Here is a 21,163-nt window from a genome sequence, read left to right on the forward strand (position 1 = left end):
GCTGTGGATGGTGTGGCTCAGTTAGTTGAGCATTGTCCTGCAAACCGAAAGGTCACTGGTTTGATTCCCAGTCAGGGCACATGCCTGGGTTGTGGGCTGGTCCCCAGCTGGGGGCATGTGAGAGGCAACTGATCAATATTTCTCTCTCACATTGATGTTTCTCTCCCTCTCTTTCTCCTTCTCTTCCCCTCTCTCTAAAAATAAAGTTGTTAAAAAATGTTCACAGGTCAGTTCAACTGTTACAGAAATAACTATGATACAGGGAAAGTATAGTGCATACCATTGGAAAGATATAAACCAAGGGACCTGGGGAGACAGGGGAATCATTTCTGATTTCAGTTATGTCAGGAGAATATACAGGAAAAGTTGTATCTGTACTGAATCTAAGGTCATTCTAAGCCCTGGGTATATTTAGGTGAATTTTCTAGTGTGGCTAGAGCTGCTGGAGCCAAAGTGGGTAGGTAGCACAGGACAATGTAACACTGGGTTTGGTCCTCCAATGTACAGGAATCTTCTCCTCAGGTAGGAGAAGGTGGGGACATTGAAGAAGCCCCTGCTACCTCCACTCCAAAGAGGCAGGGCCTTTAGGAGATGAGGTTGTAAAGGGGGCCCTAGTCTGGAGGCAGCAGAGATGAAACATAGGCTCACTGCTTCTGCCTCTTTTAGTCTGGAGAGAAGGAGGACACAGGATTCTTCATGAGAGAAGGAACGGGACTTAGAAATAGCCCTGAGTTCTAGGAAGGGCACAATGGGACCAGAAGCAAAGAAGAGATGCAGTGCTCTGGACTTCAGAAAGGTTTTTGCTTTCCTGATAAAAATGGGCCCAAATTTCTTGTACTGGTCTTTTGCCTCTTCTTCTTCCTAAGTCATCTGGAGCTGAAGCAACTATCTTACACCTACAAGGAAAAACCAAGGAATGGCAGAGATGTCTGCCCTGATATAGTTGAGCGTCTCAACAATTATCTCCAAACTTTTGTTCTGTGAAAAAAAATATATGTTTATCCCATGGTTAATCTAGGTTGTTATGACTTGCTAAGACATTCCTAACTCTGAGTTTGCAACCCACTGACTTCAGGGTTCTGAGGACAGAGAGAAAGGAAGCCTCAGGTTCCACCCTAGCTTGATCATTTCAGTTTGCAGAGAGGAGACAGAGATTCAAAACAACAATGCTACCTTGTAATAAAGGTGGTACCCCTGGCTGGAGATTTACTTATGCCTTTTTTTTTGAGACTTGAGTATGACAAGCAGAGTCCAAGGTGACAAAACTTGACAGTTTTGGTTAAAGTCAATGGCTGTAGCAGGAGCAAATCAATATATAATTATCTAAGTCTACTGAGAAGCCAGAGGCATTGACTGATGGCATTCAGGAGAATAGAATGAAGGTTGGTCTTGCCATGAAATGAAAAAAAGCACAGGGTACAAAATTGATCCAATGACTAAAAGTTTTGTAACCACTACCCAAATCATATAGTTGTACAAATAAATCCTTTACATCGACTTACTATATAGATAGGGCGAATTGGGAAGAGCACATTATTTTTCTTAGGTTGATATGAATTTTGTTCTGCTGTGAAGTTTGAGAAATACTGTCTAAGTCATAAGCACAGGATAATTTTTCTTTTCTTTAAAACAGAATTCGGGTCCAACTTTTAATATAAATTTTTTTGTTTCTTAAGATTAAAAAAATGGTGCCTTATGTTGTCATGTATTTTAATCAAGTTTGGACTATGTGAACATAGAGAAATAACTTAATTAAAAAATCTTCATAAAAGATTATGGTATCAGATACAATAGCAAGATTCATATTTAGTCACTTGGACCAGTAATGTGTAATACATTAGTCAGTAGCCTCTTGTGGTTATCTAAACATATCTCTTTTTTCTTTTTTTCTTGTTTATTTCCTTGTTTTCAAACTTAATCTAATTAAAAATTTAACTATTGAAATTCAGTTCCTCAGTTGCACTAGCCACACTTCAGGTGCTCCTCAGCCACATGTGGCTGGCTGGTGGCTACAGTGTTAGACAGAGCATATACAGAACATTTTCATCACCGCAGAAAGTTCTTTTGGACAGGGCTGATCTAGATAGCTTGGGTTTGTGAGCCTATTCTTTCTTTCATAAACATTCAGTGAAACTCTGTATTAGTCAGCTTAGATTGCCATAACAAGATACCACAGACTGGGTGATCTAAAAAACAGAAATTATGAAGACTAGAACTCCAAGATCGAGGTGCAAGTGTTGGTTCTTAGTGAAGCCTCTCTTTCTGGCTTGCAGGCACCACCTTTTTCTATGTCCTCACATGACGTCTTCTCTATGTACCTGCAAAGGGGGAGAGAGGTGAATTGTAGAGCGGTAGATAGGTACATAGCTATCTGGTCCCTCTTCCTCTTCTTATAAGAACATCAATTCTGCTCTGGGTAGCAAGGCACAGTTGGTTGGAGTGTCGTCCCATACACCAGAAGGTTTGGGGTTTGATTTCTGGTCAGGGCACATACCTAGGTTGTAGGTTCAGTCCCCAGCCAAGGAACAGAGGGGAGGCAACCAATTGACGTTTCTCTCTCACATTGATGCTTTTTCTCTCTCTTTCTCCTCTCTATAAAATCAGTAACCATTTTTTAAAATGAAAAGAAAAGAACACCAATTTTATCAGATTAGGGCCCCACATTTATGACCTCATTTGACCTTCACTACCTGCACAGCATTCTTGTCTCCAAATATAGGGCATTGGCTTCAACATATGAAGTCTGGGGAATACAATTCAGTCCATAACAGACTTTAAAAAGGAGGAGGAGAAGGAGAAAAGGAGGAGAGGGAAGAAAAGGACATCAGAGCCAGATGGATAAGGTCTCATGTTCTATGCTAAGGAATTGAAAATTTATCCTAAAGCAGTAGGGGAGCCACTGCAATCCAAGGAGGGAGTCTATGTGACTGAGGTTTGCATTTCAGAAAGAACATCAGGTTGACAGTAGGGAGGATGGATTGACGTCTGAAGTTGGAGGCAGGCCAGGGAGAGTGAAGACAGGGAATCACTCTAGTGTTTTCTCCTGTTTCTCCAAAGGAAACTCACTGGAGAATTAAAAATTCTTTCTCTGCCAAGCCTCTGGATTCTATTGTACTAGTGCAGGTCTAGGATGAGAGGGATACCAGTCAGATAGTTAAGAGCATACTATAGTCAGAGAGTTCTGGGTTCAAACAAATCTTGACTCCATCCCTTATTAGCTATTGACCTAGAGTTGGTTGCTTACCTTTTCTTAGCAGTAACATCCTCCTTTTTAGAAAGAGATTGGTTGTATCTGCTATGAGGATCATAGGCTCTTTCTGCTGTGAGGATCATAGGCTCTTTCCCTTCTGTGAAGTACAGGATAAGGATACTAAGGATAAGTATGTAGTGCAGGTAAAAGCATTTAGCTCATATTCTGTTTATTTGTTTATTTATTTACTTTTTTAAAATTTTGTTAATGATGTAATTTTTTAAATATATTTTATTGATTATGCTATTACATTTGTCCCATTTCCCCCCTTCTCTCCCCTCCACCCTGTACCCCCCTCCCACCCACATTTCCCCCTTTAGTTCATGTCCATGTGTCATACTTATGAGTTCTTTAGTTTCTACATTTCCCGTACTATTCTTCCCCTCCCCCTATCTATTTTCAACCTACATTCTATGCTACTTATTCTCTATACCTTTTCTGCCTCTCCCCTCCTCCCACCCCCCTGCTGCTAACCCTCCATGTGCCCTCCATTTCTGTGGTTCTGTTCCTGTTCTAATTGTTTACTTAGTTTCTTTTGGTTTTGCTTTAGGTGTGGTTGTTAATATTTGTGAGTTTGCTGTCCTTTTACTATACATGTCTTTTCTTTATCTTCTTTTCTTAGATAAGTCCCTTTAGCATTTCATAAAATAAGGGCTTGGTGACGATGAACTCCTTTAACTTGACCTTATCTGAGAAGCACTTTATCTGCCCTTCCATTCTAAATGAAAGCTTTGCTGGATAGAGCAATCTGGGATGTAGGTCCTTGTCTTTCATGACTTGGAATATTTCTTTCCAGCCCCTTCTTGCCTGTAAGGTCTCTTTGGAGAAATCAGCTGACAGTCTGATGGGAACTCCTTTGTAGGTGACTGTCCCCTTACCTCTTGCTGCTTCTAGGATTCTCGCCTTCGTTTTTACCTTGGCTAATGTAATTATGATGTGCCTTGGTGTGTTTCTTCTTGGGTCCAACTTCTTTGGGGCTCTCTGAGCTTCTTGGATTTCTTGGAAGACTGTTCCCTTTGCCAGATTGGGGAAGTCCTCCTTTATTATTTGTTCAAATACGTGCTCAATCTGTTGCTTTTCCCCTTCCGATTCTGGTACCCCTATAATTCGGATATTGGAACGTTTAAAGGTGTCTTGGATGCTCTTAATCTTTTCCTCAATTTTTTGAATTCTTATTTCATCATGCTTTCCTGCTTGGTTGATTCTATCTTCCTTCTGGTCCACTGTATTGTTTTGAGACTCATATTCCTTCCTTTCACTATTGGCTCTCCTCCGCGTGTCTTCCTGCATCTGTTTTATGGTAATCTGCATTCTTTCATCTAAATTTCGACCAAAATCAACCAGTTCCGTGAGCTTTCTGATCACCAGTGTTTTGAACTGCGCATCTGATAGACTGGCTAATTCTTGGTCGCTCAAAAGGATGAGTCCTGGGGGACTGATCTGCTCTGTTGAAAACATGGTTTTTTTTCTCCCTGTCTCTCCTTTTTTTTTTCCGGTCTGGTTGCTCTAGTTACGGTGGGGGGCGGAGCCTTAGGTGCTCACCGGGGCTGGGTACCCCAGTCGCTAGATTGTGACGTTATATGTGGGGGCGGCGCGGGGCGGGAGAAAATAATGGCGGTAGTTCCGTTCCTCTGGGCTCAGACCCTTGTCTGGGCTTCTGGGCCGCGAGTTCTGCCCTGGTCCACAATCGCTACCCCTCTGGGTCTGCCAGCTGCAGCTTGCGTACTCAGGGATCACTGCTGCCTTCTTGCGCGCCGGATGGCTTTTGCGCCGATTTCGCGCCAAACCTTCCCCCGACCTCCGCGCGCCATCTACCCGAGCCAGCCCCGCGCCTGCCAGGCTCGTCTTTTCCTACCAGTCCGGATGAACGCGTCTACTTCAACTGCTTGGCTGCCCAACTTCCATTCAGATAAATCCTCTGCCAGATCTGGGTGTTATTCTGATAGTAAATTATTGTTGTAAATTATTGGTTTTCTAATCTTGGTTGTGCGAGGAGGTACGGTGCATCCACCTATTCCTCCATCTTGCCGGAAGTCTATTTATTTATTAAACAATGTTATGATTTATTTCTTTGATAAGGTAACACCATTTCCCAAGGAAATGGTAAAATCTTTTTTGCATGTTATTTCACATCCAGGAGAGATGTATCTGTGTCTGCTTGTGCTTTGGGTTCATTTTGCAGTAGATGAACTCAAAGCCTCTTCACCAGGTGTCAGTCCAAGCAATGCTTCTTCTTCTTTTTTGAACTTTGTTTATTGATTTGAAAGAGAGAGAAAGGAAGGGAGAGAGAGAGGAAGAGAGAAAAACATTGATGTGTTGTTCTACTTATTTATGCGTTCATTTGTTGTTTCTTATATGTGTCCTGACAGAGGATCAAACCCACAACCTTGGTGTATGGGGACAAGGCTCTAAACAACTGAGCTAGGGCTGAAAGTCTGTTTAGCGTATATGTTTTATGCTCAATATACTTTGACCATTATTACTGCCAGGGATATATTTCCTAAATTTACTCTCAAGGGAGTATAGGAAATAGGGTGATTGTTTAAATGAATCTTGTCCATTTCTCAATTGTGTGTGAGTTGTGTTCTCCATCACACAGAAGGAATCAATCACCAGACTTTAAGTATTTTTAAAGTCTCTCTCTCTCTTTTCTTAAGCAGCTCTATTTATTTAAGTAAATAGCTTGTAAATAAATCATTGGTAAACATTACAAAGTTAAATGCATTTTCAAAAGCTTGCCAGTATATATAAAATTCACCAACATAGTTCCTTAAAAAAGTAAAATACATTCAGAGTACCCTTGATATAAAGTGACTGACCCTGTCCTCTGACAGGGCCACCTAGGGATATCTTACAGTAGGTGGGGGTTCCATTAGGAGAAGCTAGAAATGCAATCTCCACCACGCTTCTAAATTAGCAGATGTTCCTGTATAAACTTTCTTGAGAGAAGGTGAAGCTCCCTCACCTCTACACCTGTCCAACACTCAGTTCAACCCACCTGGTCTGATGCTGCCCAGGCACAGAGGTGACCAGAATCTAATTCTTAGGATGAGCATTGTCTCTTTCCTCCTGTGAAGGCATAGTGATCATGAATTTTAGAGTTTCTTGAACTCATGTCAAATCCCGACTCTACCACTTACTAGCCAGATGACCTTCCACAAACATTCTACATGAGTCCCTAGCTCCTTGTAGGTAAAATGAACGTGATAATACTTTTCTCTTATGCATTGATTTATTTACGGAGCAGCAGCAGCTCTCTGTGCCAGACATTGTGCTGGGAATGCTACCACCAATAAATCAGACAGCCTGACAACATTTCAGAGGGCAAAAAGACAATTATATTACAATCTGATAAGTGCCCTGATAGGCCAAAGATAGGAGGAAAGATAACTTATCTTGTCCTTAGGGAAGACAATCTTCTCAGTGCCTTCCAGGGGAGGCATTTTGATTTCTAAGTGAGGAGTTGAAGGATGAGGAAGTAGTTAGTAGTCCGGTGAAGTGAGTAGGAATGGAGAGGCAGCAAAATTTATATCCAAAAACTGATATTTGTATTTACCAGCAATCTATTTAGCACATATTCACTGTGGGAATTATAATAATTTTATAAGCCAATAGCATATATGATAATATCTTTCAATAAGCCAAATAATGAAATAACCTCCTCCAAACAAATGACAAATTAATCACACTATTTTTCCAGGCAAGAAGAGGTGAAGGAATAAAGTCCCAATTTTAACAGAGGTGTACTTTTTTATACAAGGACAGACAGCATCCAACTCAGAGCTGATTTCCAGCTGCCAGAGCAAAAATAAAAGTCTCCTGTTGTTAGAGCACATTGCTAGGGAACAAAGACACCACTGTTGGCAGGGAGGTTCATCTTTTTCAAGGGGGCTCTGAGTGGGTTATCATCAATGTCATTGCTAACATCTAGGCATGACTTACTTCATTTTTACACCAAAACAACTTTACTTCTAGCCCTGGCTGCTGTGGTTCAGCGGATTGAGCACTGGCCTGCAAACCAAAAGTTTGCTTGTTCGATTCCCAGTCAGGGCACATGCCTGGGTCGTGGGCCAGGTCTCCAATTGTGGGCATGTGAAAGAGAGCCAATTGATGTTTCTCTGACACATCCATGTTTCTCTCCTTCTCTGTCTTCTTCCTTTCCCCTCTCTCTAAAATAAATTAAAATGTTTTTTAAAAAACTGCTTCTAAAAACAACTTTTTTTTGGTCTTTGTCACAGACATAAATTAGTTTAGTTATATCACAAACAAGTGGATTTGAAAGCATATTAAAACCATATACAGCCCCTTGAAAGACGATGTTCATTTGGCCTGCGCAGATTGTGTGAGTCAGAACTGTGAGAAAAGAGCTGGTATTGAGAAATCACAGGAGAAATTTGGGGAGCAGAAAGGCCTGATCAGATCTGCATTTTAGAATTATCACTTTGGCTAGAGTAGGCAGAATTGCTGGGGTGTAGCTAAGGAAGACTGTGTTAGGGAGCTCTGTTAAAGCTCATTGGAGCCTAGTGCAACAATCCAGGTGAAAATATGCCAGGTTTAACAGGAGAGATGTGATAATTATAACAAATTTAACACATAGATCCAGGCAGTGTTCTGTGTTTAACTAATACCAATTCATTTAACCCTCAATACCAGAACAATCCTTGGAAGTAGGTCCTGTTATTATCTTTATTTTACAGATGAGAAATGCATGGAACAGAGATACTACATAACCTGCTTCAGGTTGTACCATGTTGGGATGTGAATCCTGGCTGTCTGGTTCCAGAGCCTGTGTACTTGAGTGACCTGCTGTGGACCTAACATTTCAAAAATTTACTAGGAACTGAGGAATGAGGAGGCGGGGGCGGGGCGCAGGCGCTGTTACTGTCTATCTCCGGATTTCTGGCTTGCAGCTGAGTAGCTTCGGGTGTCATTATTTGGGCTGAGATACATACTAGGGAAGGGCAGGTTGGGGAGGAAATATAAGTTCCTTGTGAGACATGTTGAACTTGAATTTCTGAGGTGACAGCCACAGGCAGGTATCTAGAGTATCACTGTATATATGTGTCTAGAATCCGAGAGACTTTAACAGGCTCTATATATTTGGGAATTATTAGCATGCAGCCATGGGAATGGATGTCATGAAAGAATGTTTCAAATTAGAAAAGAAGATGCTCTGAGAAGAGCCCCAAGGAATATCAATATTAAGTGGCAGGCAAAAGAAGAGTCATTCACAGTGGAGATACAGAGCGACTAGAGAGATGGGAAGAGTACAAGGAGTGTTGGAGGGAGACTCCTCAAATAGCAAATGGTGTTAAATGTTGTGGAGAGCTTAGCAAAGTGCAGTGTGAAAAGTGTCCATCAAATGGAGTCACAAGGTGGTTATTAGTCACCTTGCAGAGAGCAGTTTCAGTAAAATATTAAGAACAATAGTTAGAATGTAGTGGGCTGAGAATTGGATACAGGGTTAAGGATGTGGAGGCAACAAAGAATTTCACCAAGAGGATCTGTTTGTGAAGGGAGGAGAGCTATCTGAAGAGAAATGCAGAGTAAAGGAGGTTTTTTGACATTTACTTTGTTGTTTAAGAAATTCGATATTTAAATGCTAATGAGAAGAATCCAGGATAAACTGAGAGGTTATAAAAACAGCAGTGGGAATTATGTCTTAGAGTCCTTGAGAAGGTGGAGGAGTGGATCCTGAAAGGGAAAGTTTGGCGTAGGCAGTAGGAGGGAGTTTTTTCTTTGTAACAAGGGAGACAAAGAGAGGAATGAAAAGGGAGATGAGTTTTTAAATTTGGTGGTGGGAAATGGAAGGCGTTCTTGATGGCTTTTATTATCTCTCTGAAGTAGAAGGCCTTATTACTGTTTGAGAGTATGGGAGCCAGTGGAGTTGGGGTTAAGAGGAAAACAGGTTTTAAACAGAACAAATGATTATTTTAGGGCCGTGAAAACACTCTGTATGATACCAGAATGATAGATACATGTCATTATACATTTGTACAAACTCAGAGAATTCACACCACCAAGAATGGTCTCTAATGTAAACTATGGACTTTGGATGATTATGATGTGTCAATGTAATTTCATCAACTGTAACAAACGTACCCCTCTGGTGGGGGATGTTGATAATGGGAAAGGCTATGCATGTGCATGGGCAGGGGGTATACGGAAAAATCTCTGTACTGTGAACCTAAAATTGCTCTTTAAAAAAAGCCTTAATTAAACAAACATACAACCGAGACCAAATGGAGCTGGAGATCCAAGTGACTGAGTAAACAGAAGAAATTTCCAGTAGAAGGGAACAGGTAAAAAGAAGATAAGTTAGTGGACTTTGAATTCTACTTAAAATTAAAGAACAGTGTGTGACAGGCAACCTTTAAGATGATCACCAATGATCCTGCTTCTTGGTATTCATTCCCTTGTGTAACAATTCCTACTTCCTTGACTGTGGGCAGGGCCTAGTGACTCTTCTTACGAATAGAATATGGCAAAATGATGAGATGTTACTTCTGGGATGAGGTTATAAATGCCTCTGTCTTGCTTGTCCTCTCTTGCTCTCGCTTGCTCTGATGGAAACCAGCTACCATACTGTCACCCGTGCAATGAAGGTGCTGACCCCAAAACTTGACCCTGGGACATGAGAAATGTGGGAGAATTAGCAAACAACCTCTTAAAAGAACTACAGGATAAGTGGCGTCTTCGGTGCAGAGCTCGGTTTTGAAGATTAAGATTAAATGCCGTAATTCCTAAGGTCCTTGGCTCCACATAGTGGGCACTCGAATAGTATTAATTGTCTCTAAATATTCATTTAAATATTTGTATGTCGTGGCTCTCCGCCCCCTACCCCCGCAATATTTTTATTCAAAAGAGACAAGGGCTAGGTGAGGGGGTGGGAATGGGTTGAAGGCTCGTAAGGTCAACACACTCCATCAGGGGACTACCTCCTCCGGGCTCAGGGAGAGCATGTAGCGAGGCTTTTCCTGACTTCAGCGCAGCGGGAAGGGGCGGTCATTTTCCTTACTGTAAAGGACACGTCACCCCCTAAAAGATGTATTCTTTCCTTCAACAAACATTACTCTGAGCGCTGTACAAGCGCTAGACACCGGCGACACAAATACGAGCGAAATGCAACCCGGACTACAGGAAAGAAGTGCAACGGCGTTCCGTGCCAAGGCCAACGTAGTAGAAGGTTTCAGGATGCTCAGACTTTTCCAAGTTCCCCCATACTCTTAGCAGAGGTAAGATATCGGAAGTCGGTGTTCTGCCAGTTCCGAGAACCCTCCCCGACTTGGTCTCTCCGGCTCCCAGTTCCCGGTACGCACACCTCAACTCAGAAACGCCTTCCAGAAACGCCGGTATTCACGTGAGCTCCCCCCGCAACCAGCGGCCCGCGGGGCGGGGCGACACGGGCGGGGCTAAGCTGGTGGGCGAGGCCGGCCTTACCCTCGGGGCTCCCAGGGCCCACCGCGCCCCGCGGCCAGATGCTGACGTGTCCTTTCCTTCTCACTACACCTCCCGACACTACTTAGAAGACTGCCCCGGAAGTCCCGCCCCAGACTTTTCCAGTTACCGCAAATCAGCTCTTTTAGCGCTTCCTGGAGTTCGCCACCCGTTTCGGAACCAAGAGGCGGGGCTTCGCGAGCAGGATGCCTATTGGCTTGAGGTCTGGCAGGCTCTGGGTGCTAATTGGCTGGAGGGCGGGGGCGCTCTGGCACGCTTGCGCGGCGAATAGAACGTGTGGCGGCGGCCGAGATCTCGTCTCCTTTTTCGATCCCAGTTCCACTGCTGTTTCTGTGAGCACCCGGCGTGTCCGTCCGTCCACCGTCTGCAGCTCGTCGCCCGCCAGCTCCTCGTCGCGGCGGCCTCTCACCAACACCGACACCCACATTGACACCTCCAAGCCGGCCCTCAGCCTTACTCGCTGTTTTTCCATCTCTACACATGGCCTCCTCCGCGCAGAGCGGTGGCTCCTCCGGGGGACCCGCGGTCCCCACCGTGCAGCGGGGCATTGTCAAGATGGTGAGAACGGGGCCCCAGATACCTAGCCCACTGCCCGTCTCCAGGCGGCAGTCTGGCATTAGCTCCTCTTCCCTTCCTGCCAGACTGCAGAGTGTCCCAGGTCCCTTTCTCTCTGTCCCTCTTCTTCACTTTCCACCCATTTTCAGAATCCCCTCTCTAGAAGGAACCCGTCACGGACTCTCCTTCCTACATAGCCTCCCGAACACCCTGGCATTAGGGGTCACAGTGATTTCCGTGGTCACGGCACTCAGATCTTTTGGCTGTTTACCAGGACAGACCGAAGATTGATTGATTAACAGATAATTGGTTGATATCTATCTTCCCGTTCCCCTTGTCCTTCTGTCCATTTTGACATTTGCTGAGCAGTTTGCAGTTTTTCTAGGTCCTGTTGTCCGTTCCTCTCTGGAACTCTAGGAGTACTTGACCATCTTGAAGCTTTTCTGTTTCCACCGACGCTCAGTTACTTACTCCAAGTTTCCTTGCTCTCTGGCCCTCATTTCCTTTTTTTTTTCCCTCCCCACCTCCTGTGTCAAGTCTGTAGTCCTGAGATATTTGTGCTCGCCCCTCCTTTTGACCCGTAAACTGTTAGGCAGATAGCAATCTTAGCGATCATTTAGCGTTCTCCCACCGCTAACAGTGACTTGCCTAAGGGCACATGGTTTGGCTTAGAGCCAGAGCCCAACTGTTCTGATTCCCAGGCTATGACTCGATAGATTGTGCCAGATTTTTCTCTCCCCTTACTCCCTACATTCTTGAATTTTGAATTCAAAACCCTGTAAAGTTCATTTTTTAAAAACTTACTCTCAGTTTCATGATAATTTTGTATAAGTTTCCCTTTATGGCTTGTCCCCTCTGTTGTCCTTCCCCCAACCCTCCCAAATTTCGGAACCTGACATTTCTTGGTTGTTACCAGATTTTCTGGTTGTGAAGACTGTAAACTTCTATATTTTTGTTTCACGTTAAATTTTGACTTTTCCATTCCATTTGGACCAGCAAATATGCTTTAGGACATTTTCTCCCAAGGTGCCAACAGTTTTTTGTTGTTGTAGAAAGTTTAAAAAACATTCTGTTTTCTTAACTCATGGTCTTTCATAGGATTGAAATGTTCTTCAGCTTATGTGTGTGTGAATTAGATTTCAAGATTTCTCTTTCCCCCTAATTCTCATGCCTTCATTTGTTAGGTAATATTCTGCCACCAGTTGATATCCTTAGGGTTTTCAATATTGCTTTCCCTCCTTTATCTGTACATAAATGGGGAGTCAGAATTTATCAGAAACTGAATGAGAAGGGACTTTCCAAGATTCACATATTTTTCCCTTGTTGAAATATTGACCTGACCCATGAAAGTATTATGAAGGGCTTCTCTTTCATTAACCTTTTCATTTGCACTGATCTTTCCTTTTACCATAGGAGCAAAGCATGGCTTGGTGGTCTGATGGTGGGATTGGCAGCACTGAGTGGTCTGAGTTTTTTCCTTTGTTAAGTCCCCTCTCATTTGTGGGGTGGGAGTGGAATGAGGCTGAACGTATTTTCCTTCTGCTAGTGCTGGAGGCTTTCAGTGCATCTGGGTTTTGTAAGGTGCCCATGCCTGCCCACAGATTACCCCCATTGATATTGAATATCAACAGTCGTTTGTTTACTAAGGGTCATATCTTATGCTGAATATTGTGTTTACATATCTCATTTATAGTACCTAACAAGTAGATAGGATTAATTGCTACATTTTACAGCTGGGTAATCTGAGGTTTAGAAAAAATAGTTTACCCACAGGCAGGCACTTCTTCTTTTTTTTTTTTTTTCTTTAATATATTTTATTGATTATGCTATTACAGTTGTCCCATTTCCCCCCTTCTCTCCCCTCCACCCTGTACCCCCCTCCCACCCACATTTCCCCCTTTAGTTCATGTCCATGTGTCATACTTATGAGTTCTTTAGTTTCTACATTTCCCGTACTGTTCTTCCCCTCCCCCTATCTATTTTCAACCTACATTCTATGCTACTTATTCTCTATACCTTTTCCGCCTCTCTCCTCCTCCCACCCCCCTGCTGCTAACCCTCCACGTGCCCTCCATTTCTGTGGTTCTGTTCCTGTTCTAATTGTTTACTTCGTTTCTTTTGGTTTTGCTTTAGGTGTGGTTGTTGATATTTGTGAGTTTGCTGTCCTTTTACTATACATGTCTTTTCTTTATCTTCTTTTCTTAGATAAATCCCTTTAGCATTTCATAAAATAAGGGCTTGGTGACGATGAACTCCTTTAACTTGACCTTATCTGAGAAGCACTTTATCTGCCCTTCCATTCTAAATGAGAGCTTTGCTGGATAGAGCAATCTGGGATGTAGGTCCTTGTCTTTCATGACTTGGAATATTTCTTTCCAGCCCCTTCTTGCCTGTAAGGTCTCTTTGGAGAAATCAGCTGACAGTCTGATGGGAACTCCTTTGTAGGTGACTGTCCCCTTACCTCTTGCTGCTTCTAGAATTCTCTCCTTCGTTTTTACCTTGGCTAATGTAATTATGATGTGCCTTGGTGTGTTTCTTCTTGGGTCCAACTTCTTTGGGGCTCTCTGAGCTTCTTGGATTTCTTGTAAGACTGTTCCCTTTGCCAGATTGGGGAAGTTCTCTTTTATTATTTGTTCAAATACGTGCTCAATCTGTTGCTTTTCCCCTTCCGATTCTGGTACCCCTATAATTCGGATATTGGAACGTTTAAAGGTGTCTTGGATGCTCTTAATCTTTTCCTCAATTTTTTGAATTCTTATTTCATCATGCTTTCCTGCTTGGTTGATTCTATCTTCCTTCTGGTCCACTGTATTGTTTTGAGACTCATATTCCTTCCTTTCACTATTGGCTCTCCTCCGCGTGTCTTCCTGCATCTGTTTTATGGTAATCTGCATTCTTTCATCTAAATTTCGTCCAAAATCCACCAGTTCCGTGAGCTTTCTGATCACCAGTGTTTTGAACTGTGCATCTGATAGATTGGCTAATTCTTGGTCGCTCAAAAGGATGAGTCCTGGGGGACTGATCTGCTCTGTTGAAAACATGGTTTCTTTTTTTTTTCCCGTCTCTCCTTTTTTTTTTTTTCGGTCTGGTTGCTCTGGTTACGGTGGGGGGCGGAGCCTTAGGTGCTCACCGGGGCTGGGCACCCCAGTCGCTAGATTGTGACATTATATGTGGGGGCGGGGCGGGAGCGGGGCAGGAGAAAACAATGGCGGTAGTTCCGTTCCCCTGGACTCAGACCCTTGTCTGGGCTTCCGGGCCGCGAGTTCTGCCCTGGTCCACAATCGCTGCCTCTCTGGGTCTGCCAGCCGCAGCTTGCGTACTCAGGGATCACCGCTGCCTTCTTACACGCCCGATGGCTTTTGCGCCGATTTCTCGCCAAACCTTCCCCCAACCTCCACACACTGCCGACCCGAGCCAGCCCTGCGCCCGCCGGCTCGTCTTCTCCTACCAGTCCAGATGAACGCGTCTACTTCAACTTCTTGGCTGCCCGACTTCCATTCAGATAAATCCTCTGCCAGATCTGGGTGTTATTCTGATAGTAAATTATTGTTGTAAATTATTGGTTTTCTAATCTTAGTTGTACGAGGAGGTACGGTGCGTCCACCTATTCCTCCATCTTGCCGGAAGTCCCCCGCACTTATTATTAATAAAAGGCAGAGCTGGGATTTGAACCAAGGCCTGTCTGCTAAAGCACATGTTTTTCAGCATGGTGCTATGACACTTCTAACTCCAGGGCATGAATTTGTAAGGGTGGGGCCAGTGGTGCATGGCCGCAAAATTATAGGAAAGCGAAGCTCACTGTAATTAAGATGGGGAAAGATTAGATGTTACTTCTTGTCTTTTCCGGGAGCTGCTGTTGTGGTGAGTGACTTCATTTGGTGCTTCTGGTCCTTTTGTGCAAAGGATTGTGGTGAGGAAGACACCTTTGAGTCTGAGACGAGGCTTTTAAAATGCACTAATTGAGTGATCTATATTGTTGTTTTTCTGTGACCAAACTGCATGGGGTGGGTGGGTGAGTTCCAGGCAGAAATTAGGAGAAGAAAGCCCAGTGAATTGCAGAGTGCCAGGCAGTTGTGCCAAACTTAGAAGTCTTGTCTGGAATAAAAAATTGACCACTGGCAAATTGCTCTGTGTGAAGCTCTTTTACTAAGCAAAGTTGTATTTTCCTGGAGAGTAATTGTTTCCAATAGAACTAGGAACTGCTTCATAAGAACTCTCCAAAGGAAGACAGAAAGTGAGAAGGAAGTAATTTGATGAATAGGAAAATGGTAATCACAGCTTTTCTGCCTTTTAGGAGGGACAGAAACCGGAATATTAACCAGAGGCATGCATTTCAGAGTGAGTCCTCAGGATTTGTCTGGACTCAGGCAGAGCTGAAGGTCTGAACAGATCTAGGCTTGAGGCTTGTTTCAGTGAGGAGGAATAATCCTTCTTTGTCAAAAGAACAGGTTATAGGACAGAGGAACATGCAAGTTTTTCTGGCCTCTGCCTTGCACTCTTAGTAAGTCCTGTGTGACTTTTTTTAAGGTTAAAGAAGAAAGAATTTGTGGATGGAGTTTAAAACATCTTTACATTTGACCTGTTTATAAAAATGACAGTGCTGGGTAGAAGCTGTGCTTTGCTGTTTGAGTGGAAGCAAAGGGACAGAGTTGGTTCTGGAGTGTGTTTAAGGAGGGAGTGGGCAGTAAGTTCACACAAGCATTTTGGAGATGTTCTGTTAACTGAAAAGGCAGTAAGTAAGGACAATGGAAAACTGAAGGTGGACTTAAATTTTCTGAGTTGGGATGAGACTGGCAAATGTGTGGGCAGACAAAATACAACCTGGAAGAATAAATATCTCTGTCAAATCAGGTACTGCTTTCTCAAAACCCTCAAGGATTCTAACTTTGGGTTTCTTTGAATAATTTGCTGGACAGTATTTAGCTGCAACAGATTATCATCAGCACATGCTAAATAAATGAAGTTGGGAGAAGCTTTGGCGTACTTTGTATAAAATTCACTTACCCCACTTTGTAGCTACGTAGAAATGGCTGTTTTCTCTGGTTTTATTGACCTGAGTTTCTTTCTGTTTTGAGGGTAAAGCCATTTTCTAAGTCTTTCTACTTTCCCATCTGACTTGGTATGTTTGCATGTTTTTTCAATCTGGAGCCCACAGACTGCTTTTGCAACAGCAGAATGTGTCGGCCACAGTTCTTGAATCTTCTGTGCTTATCAGAAGCAACTGTGGGAGCAGAGTATCTTATCTTGCTTGTGGTGTGGAAGGCCACAGGGAGCTCAGTGCCAAATCCCAGTTCCCATTTTAACCCACTCCTTTTAAAATCCCCCAAGGGGGAAAGAAATCCCTCTGCCCCATTGGTTTTATGCTAAGAAACATGATTCACCGTAGGTGGCTATGGCAGAGGGTCACCTAAGGAGGAAGGAGATGGCCCATAATTTTCCCCTTCGACAGGAATTGTGCTGTCAAGTTGTTGTAAAGTGGGATGTAGACTTCCTGGTGAGCAGCTTAGTGGACATTTCTCCAGTAGGAAATTTCTTACAACCTATAAGAAATGCTACCTGTAATTTAGATCATTTTAGCTAAGTGTTTCACAGGTTTCTGAACTAAGAAGTATGTGTCTTTCCATAGTGTAATGTGGACAGAGAGTAGTAGTATGTTGACCTGCTTCCCGTGTGCGCTTACCTCATGCAGGCTGTGAAAGGAAAAAAAATACAAAACCTGCCTAAGCTACTGAAACTACCCTTATTCTACTCAATGGGACAAGATAGCTGAATAATGATACTTTATAGCACCATTTGCAAAGAAGTAGGTAGAATATGATGGAAGACATTTCTCTGAAGCCTTAGAATTGTCCACTTCCCAGCAGGTACACAAGGCAACTTTCAGTCAAGTTTGTATGTAAAGGAGCACAAAGTTTTTACTACATCTTAAAGGCTTTCTGTCACTTCTGGTGAAAAGGAAACATCTGTCTGGCCCCAGTTATGCTAACAGTGGCTCCTGCCATGTACTAACTAATGATATAGCTTGATGAGCAATCATACGTCCTTTCTTTCTTAAACACATGCTTTCTGATCATCTGTTGTGTCAAGCTCTCTCTCTGGGTATTGGAGAAACCGGTAAAAATGTAGATCAGAGTCCTTCCCTTATGGTTCATGGAGAAGATGGAAAGTAAACAAGTAAACAGTAAATAAGCAGGGTAATATAAATAGGGATTTCAGGTAGGGGAATGGGGCAGAGTGGTGGGACTAAGGGGAGGGAAGGCTTGTTTAGGTGGAGTGTTTAGCAAGGGCTTCTCTCAGCATTTGCACTAAGATCTGATGGACATCCAAGAACCAACCAGAGAGGAAGTGTGTTCTTGGCAGACTGAAGAGCAAGTACAAAGGACCTAGGGTCACCATTGTTGATTATCTTCAGTATTTTTGTAGTAGTTCTTCAATTCCTTCCAAGTTCAGTGTTCCACATAAGTGGTATCAGCTTCATCTCAGTTGTTAACATATGTGTTTAAGGGTGATAAAAGGCAGAAAGGCAGTGGAGGTGGTCATTGTTCTGGTACCCTGGTGAGATTAGTAGCTGACGTTAAGCCCACTGCATAAATGTAAACAGTGGCAGACTGGCAAAAACATACTCGCTGTTGTTCATATTCACGTGTCTTACACGGCCAAGACTAAGGTCTTTTTTAACTTCCTATCAGCCAGACCTACATATTCCCAAGTCACTACAGGTATCCTGTGTTTTTCCGAAGTTTGTATTACGCCACTTTTACAAAAGACCTACATTTGTATGTTTTTGCTAACTGAAAGCAATTGAAATAGAATTTTCACTTTTATGAAAAAAGGTGAAAATTAAGAGTAACATGCAGCATTTGTTTCCCCTTGGAGAGGCAGTGTGCACCCCGAGCAGCCCGTTGGCAGTGCCAGGCTCCTTCCCCAGGAAGCGCACTCAGCATCGAGCTTCCGTAGCTTTGAGTGGTGTCTGTGAGCATCTGTAACTCATCTTAACTTACTTTGTGCATCCCTTAGCAAGATGTGTTCTAAAGTCAGAAAAGCCTAAGAGAGCTCTTAATGGTGTTAAGCATAGCATAAAACTGGACGTAATTAAACATTTTGACTATGAACAAAATAAAGCCATTGTATTTGTTGAATTTTGGATCTGGCAATGCTCAACAGTTTTTCCATATAAATTAATGGTAATTGCTTCTTCACTTTACCCCATTTTGGCTCATGAAAGTTTTAATAGGACTGCTTTACTTTTGGATAGCAGGGGAAACCTGTACCTGCCTTCCAATGCCAAGAACAGGCTCAATGAGAGTTAAATAGCATCCAGAACTTGTCAGTAGTCATACCTCTGTTAGCATTTTATTGCTGCATGTAATTTACTTTGGCCTCTGGCAACTTTTAACCTAGTAAGCTTTGGCCAAGCTTTCACCAGTGGTGGTAAAAAACCAAGTAACTGCTGCAGAGTTCACACTAATGGTCAGGAAAGGACTAGCTCACACACAGTGTGACTCTTAATACAAATGGGGCCAGATAGTGATCACTTCCTGGTAATAAGTGGGCAAATGACTTGGTGAGTCATTGCCTCATTTTACCTGGGGAGTGGAATTCGGGAAATAAGTGAAAATTTTAGTTTCCATTTGTAGTTTCAAAAGAGAAAATTGGCCAGGTTTCTGATCCAGGTAAGAAGGTTGTGCACTCACCTCTCAGCATGGGCTGGCTATTCACCTTCTAGGTGTGGTTCTAGCAGACCTTTGGTGTCTGGTCTTGGATTTTATTTTATGTCTCCAAGGAAGAGCATAGCTAAAAACTGTGGGAAATTCTTTGCCTTATTAAGCACAAGAAATGAAGTAAAGGGATTCAACTCTTACTGGGCTTATTGTAGCTTTTTCTTTTATTTCTTGTTGGGAGATGGCTACGCACCCAGTTTCTGTTGCTGCTCCCTTTCTTGGGAGACTGACATATGCTTTTTGATTTTACAGCAGAAACTGATGCAGAATCACAGGTTGTGAACATTTGATGCAGATGGAGTGTTGTGAGATTTCATTTATTTTCAATGAGACTCAATATGATAATGTTATGTTTTTCTCACTTAGCTCTAATGTTTAGGAAAAAAAGAACAGTGGTTTCAGTTGGCTTTTTTGGTAAATTTTATTTTTTGATTAGTTGGCTTTTTAAAAAGGATTAGTTTATTTTATTACTGATTTTTAAAAATTGATTTTAGAGAGAAACCAATTTACTATTACACTTATTTATATAGTCAGTGTTTGATTCTTGTATGTACCCTGACAGGGATCAAACCTGCAGCCTTGGCATATTGGGACAATGCTCTAGCCAACTGAGCCACCGAGGCAGGGTGGCATTTTTTTTTTTTAAATTACAGAAAAAATAAACCTAATGGAAATTTAGATGAGATTTTCAGATATCATTTTTGAGATGTTCAGTCTATTTTATAAACCGGGCATGATAAGCTTTCTTTTCTTTTCTCTTTTCCTTTCTTTCTAAAGATTTTATTTACTTATTTTTAGAGAGAGAGGAAGGGAGGGAGAGAGAGGGAGAGAAACATCACTGTGTGGTTGCCTCTTGTGTGTCCCCTACTGAGGACCTGGCCGGTAACCCAGGCATGTGCCTTGACTGGGAAACGAACCAGCAACCCTTTAGTTTGCAGGCCTACGCTCAATCCACTGAGCCACGCTAGCCAGGGCTCCATTTATATTCTTACGATGAGTGAGTTAAGGCACCATCTCTTCCCTCTCTCTTTATGCCTTAACACATTTTGAGGTGCTTTAATTTGCAAGTAGCCTGCTTGGGATGGACTTGGAGTACCAGATTGAGATTTGGGGAATCTGTGCTTAAAGTTAATAAATCCAATTTATTAACATTGTCCCTGGGAAGCAACCTGGCAGAGAAGAGAGATCCTTGGTCTTGGATTCAGGGGAAACAAGTTATAGTCCAGATGCTGTTCTTAATCTGGGTGGTGAGGGGTAAAATTCTACCTCACAGACTTTTCTGTTAAACGAGGCAGTTGGATTCATTGTCTCTAAGCTTCTTCTAGTCCTGAAAGGCTGAGATTGAATAAGAAAGCTTATATAGCAAAGAAAGCCTATGTATATAATGTCTTTTAGGCATAATGAACCAAAAGCTGAGAAATCTTATACCTGTGGTGGGCTTCGTTTTGAATTGCTTCTTATCCTGCATGAAACACGTGCTTTTTTTTTTTAAGAATGTGGATTGGTTGAAATAGTTTTCTAGGGTGGAAGACTTAAGTAAATCCGTGGGTGGAGGGTGGATAGGAGTGAGCCAGACGGGGGATCCTCGTCTCAGTAGTGGTATTAGGAGAGACTAGTGGGAGTGGTTGTTTGAGCCTTGGAAGAACATGGTGCCAGTGGGTTTTATTCACCCAGTCTCAACTCTACTTCAGAACACCCTGACCTCGTGGTACAGTAGGTCTTGCTTTGGGAAGGGTGGGGATGAGGGACGGCCCTTGGGGAGCTGTAGCTCATGGAGAGTTTATTCTGGCCCTGAGTCTGGTGGGCTGTGGGGTACAATTGAGTTCTGAGCTCTGTTTTTCATGCTTCGAGGCCAGAGCATCTTCCTTCAAATCTTTCTAATGGTCTTTTGCAGATCTTTTCCACTTCCATTTAGTGTGCAGGCATAGGAACCATCTTAATCTGCTTTTGGTAGTTCCTCACATGGTTTCTTTTCTTTCTTTTTTTTTGGTTTGTTTTATTGTAAGCCTTCTTAAGTCCTTTCTGGGAGTAAATTTAGAGAGGGAGAAAGAACTCAGTGATTTCCTAAACAGGTCATTTTTTTAGGACCACCTAGAAGGCGTTTCAGAGGGACTGAATCAGAATCTCTGCAAAGTTGGCCTGGGAATCTATGTTTTGAAAACAGTCTAGGTTCTGAAAG

General features: G+C 42.8%; 1 protein-coding gene across 1 annotated transcript in view; it reads left to right on the forward strand.

Moving 5' to 3' along the window:
• The first annotated feature begins 10,958 nt into the window (after positions 1 to 10,958).
• The window catches only part of SND1 (staphylococcal nuclease and tudor domain containing 1), a 419,288-nt gene continuing 409,083 nt past the window's right edge, over positions 10,959 to 21,163 (forward strand). Inside the window, 1 exon segment of the mRNA XM_028525371.2 lies at positions 10,959 to 11,266. Coding sequence (XP_028381172.1) covers positions 11,189 to 11,266 — 78 coding nt within the window. The 5' untranslated portion in view covers positions 10,959 to 11,188.

This window comes from Phyllostomus discolor, chromosome 10, assembly GCF_004126475.2.
Source record: "Phyllostomus discolor isolate MPI-MPIP mPhyDis1 chromosome 10, mPhyDis1.pri.v3, whole genome shotgun sequence".
Taxonomy (NCBI): domain Eukaryota; kingdom Metazoa; phylum Chordata; class Mammalia; order Chiroptera; family Phyllostomidae; genus Phyllostomus; species Phyllostomus discolor.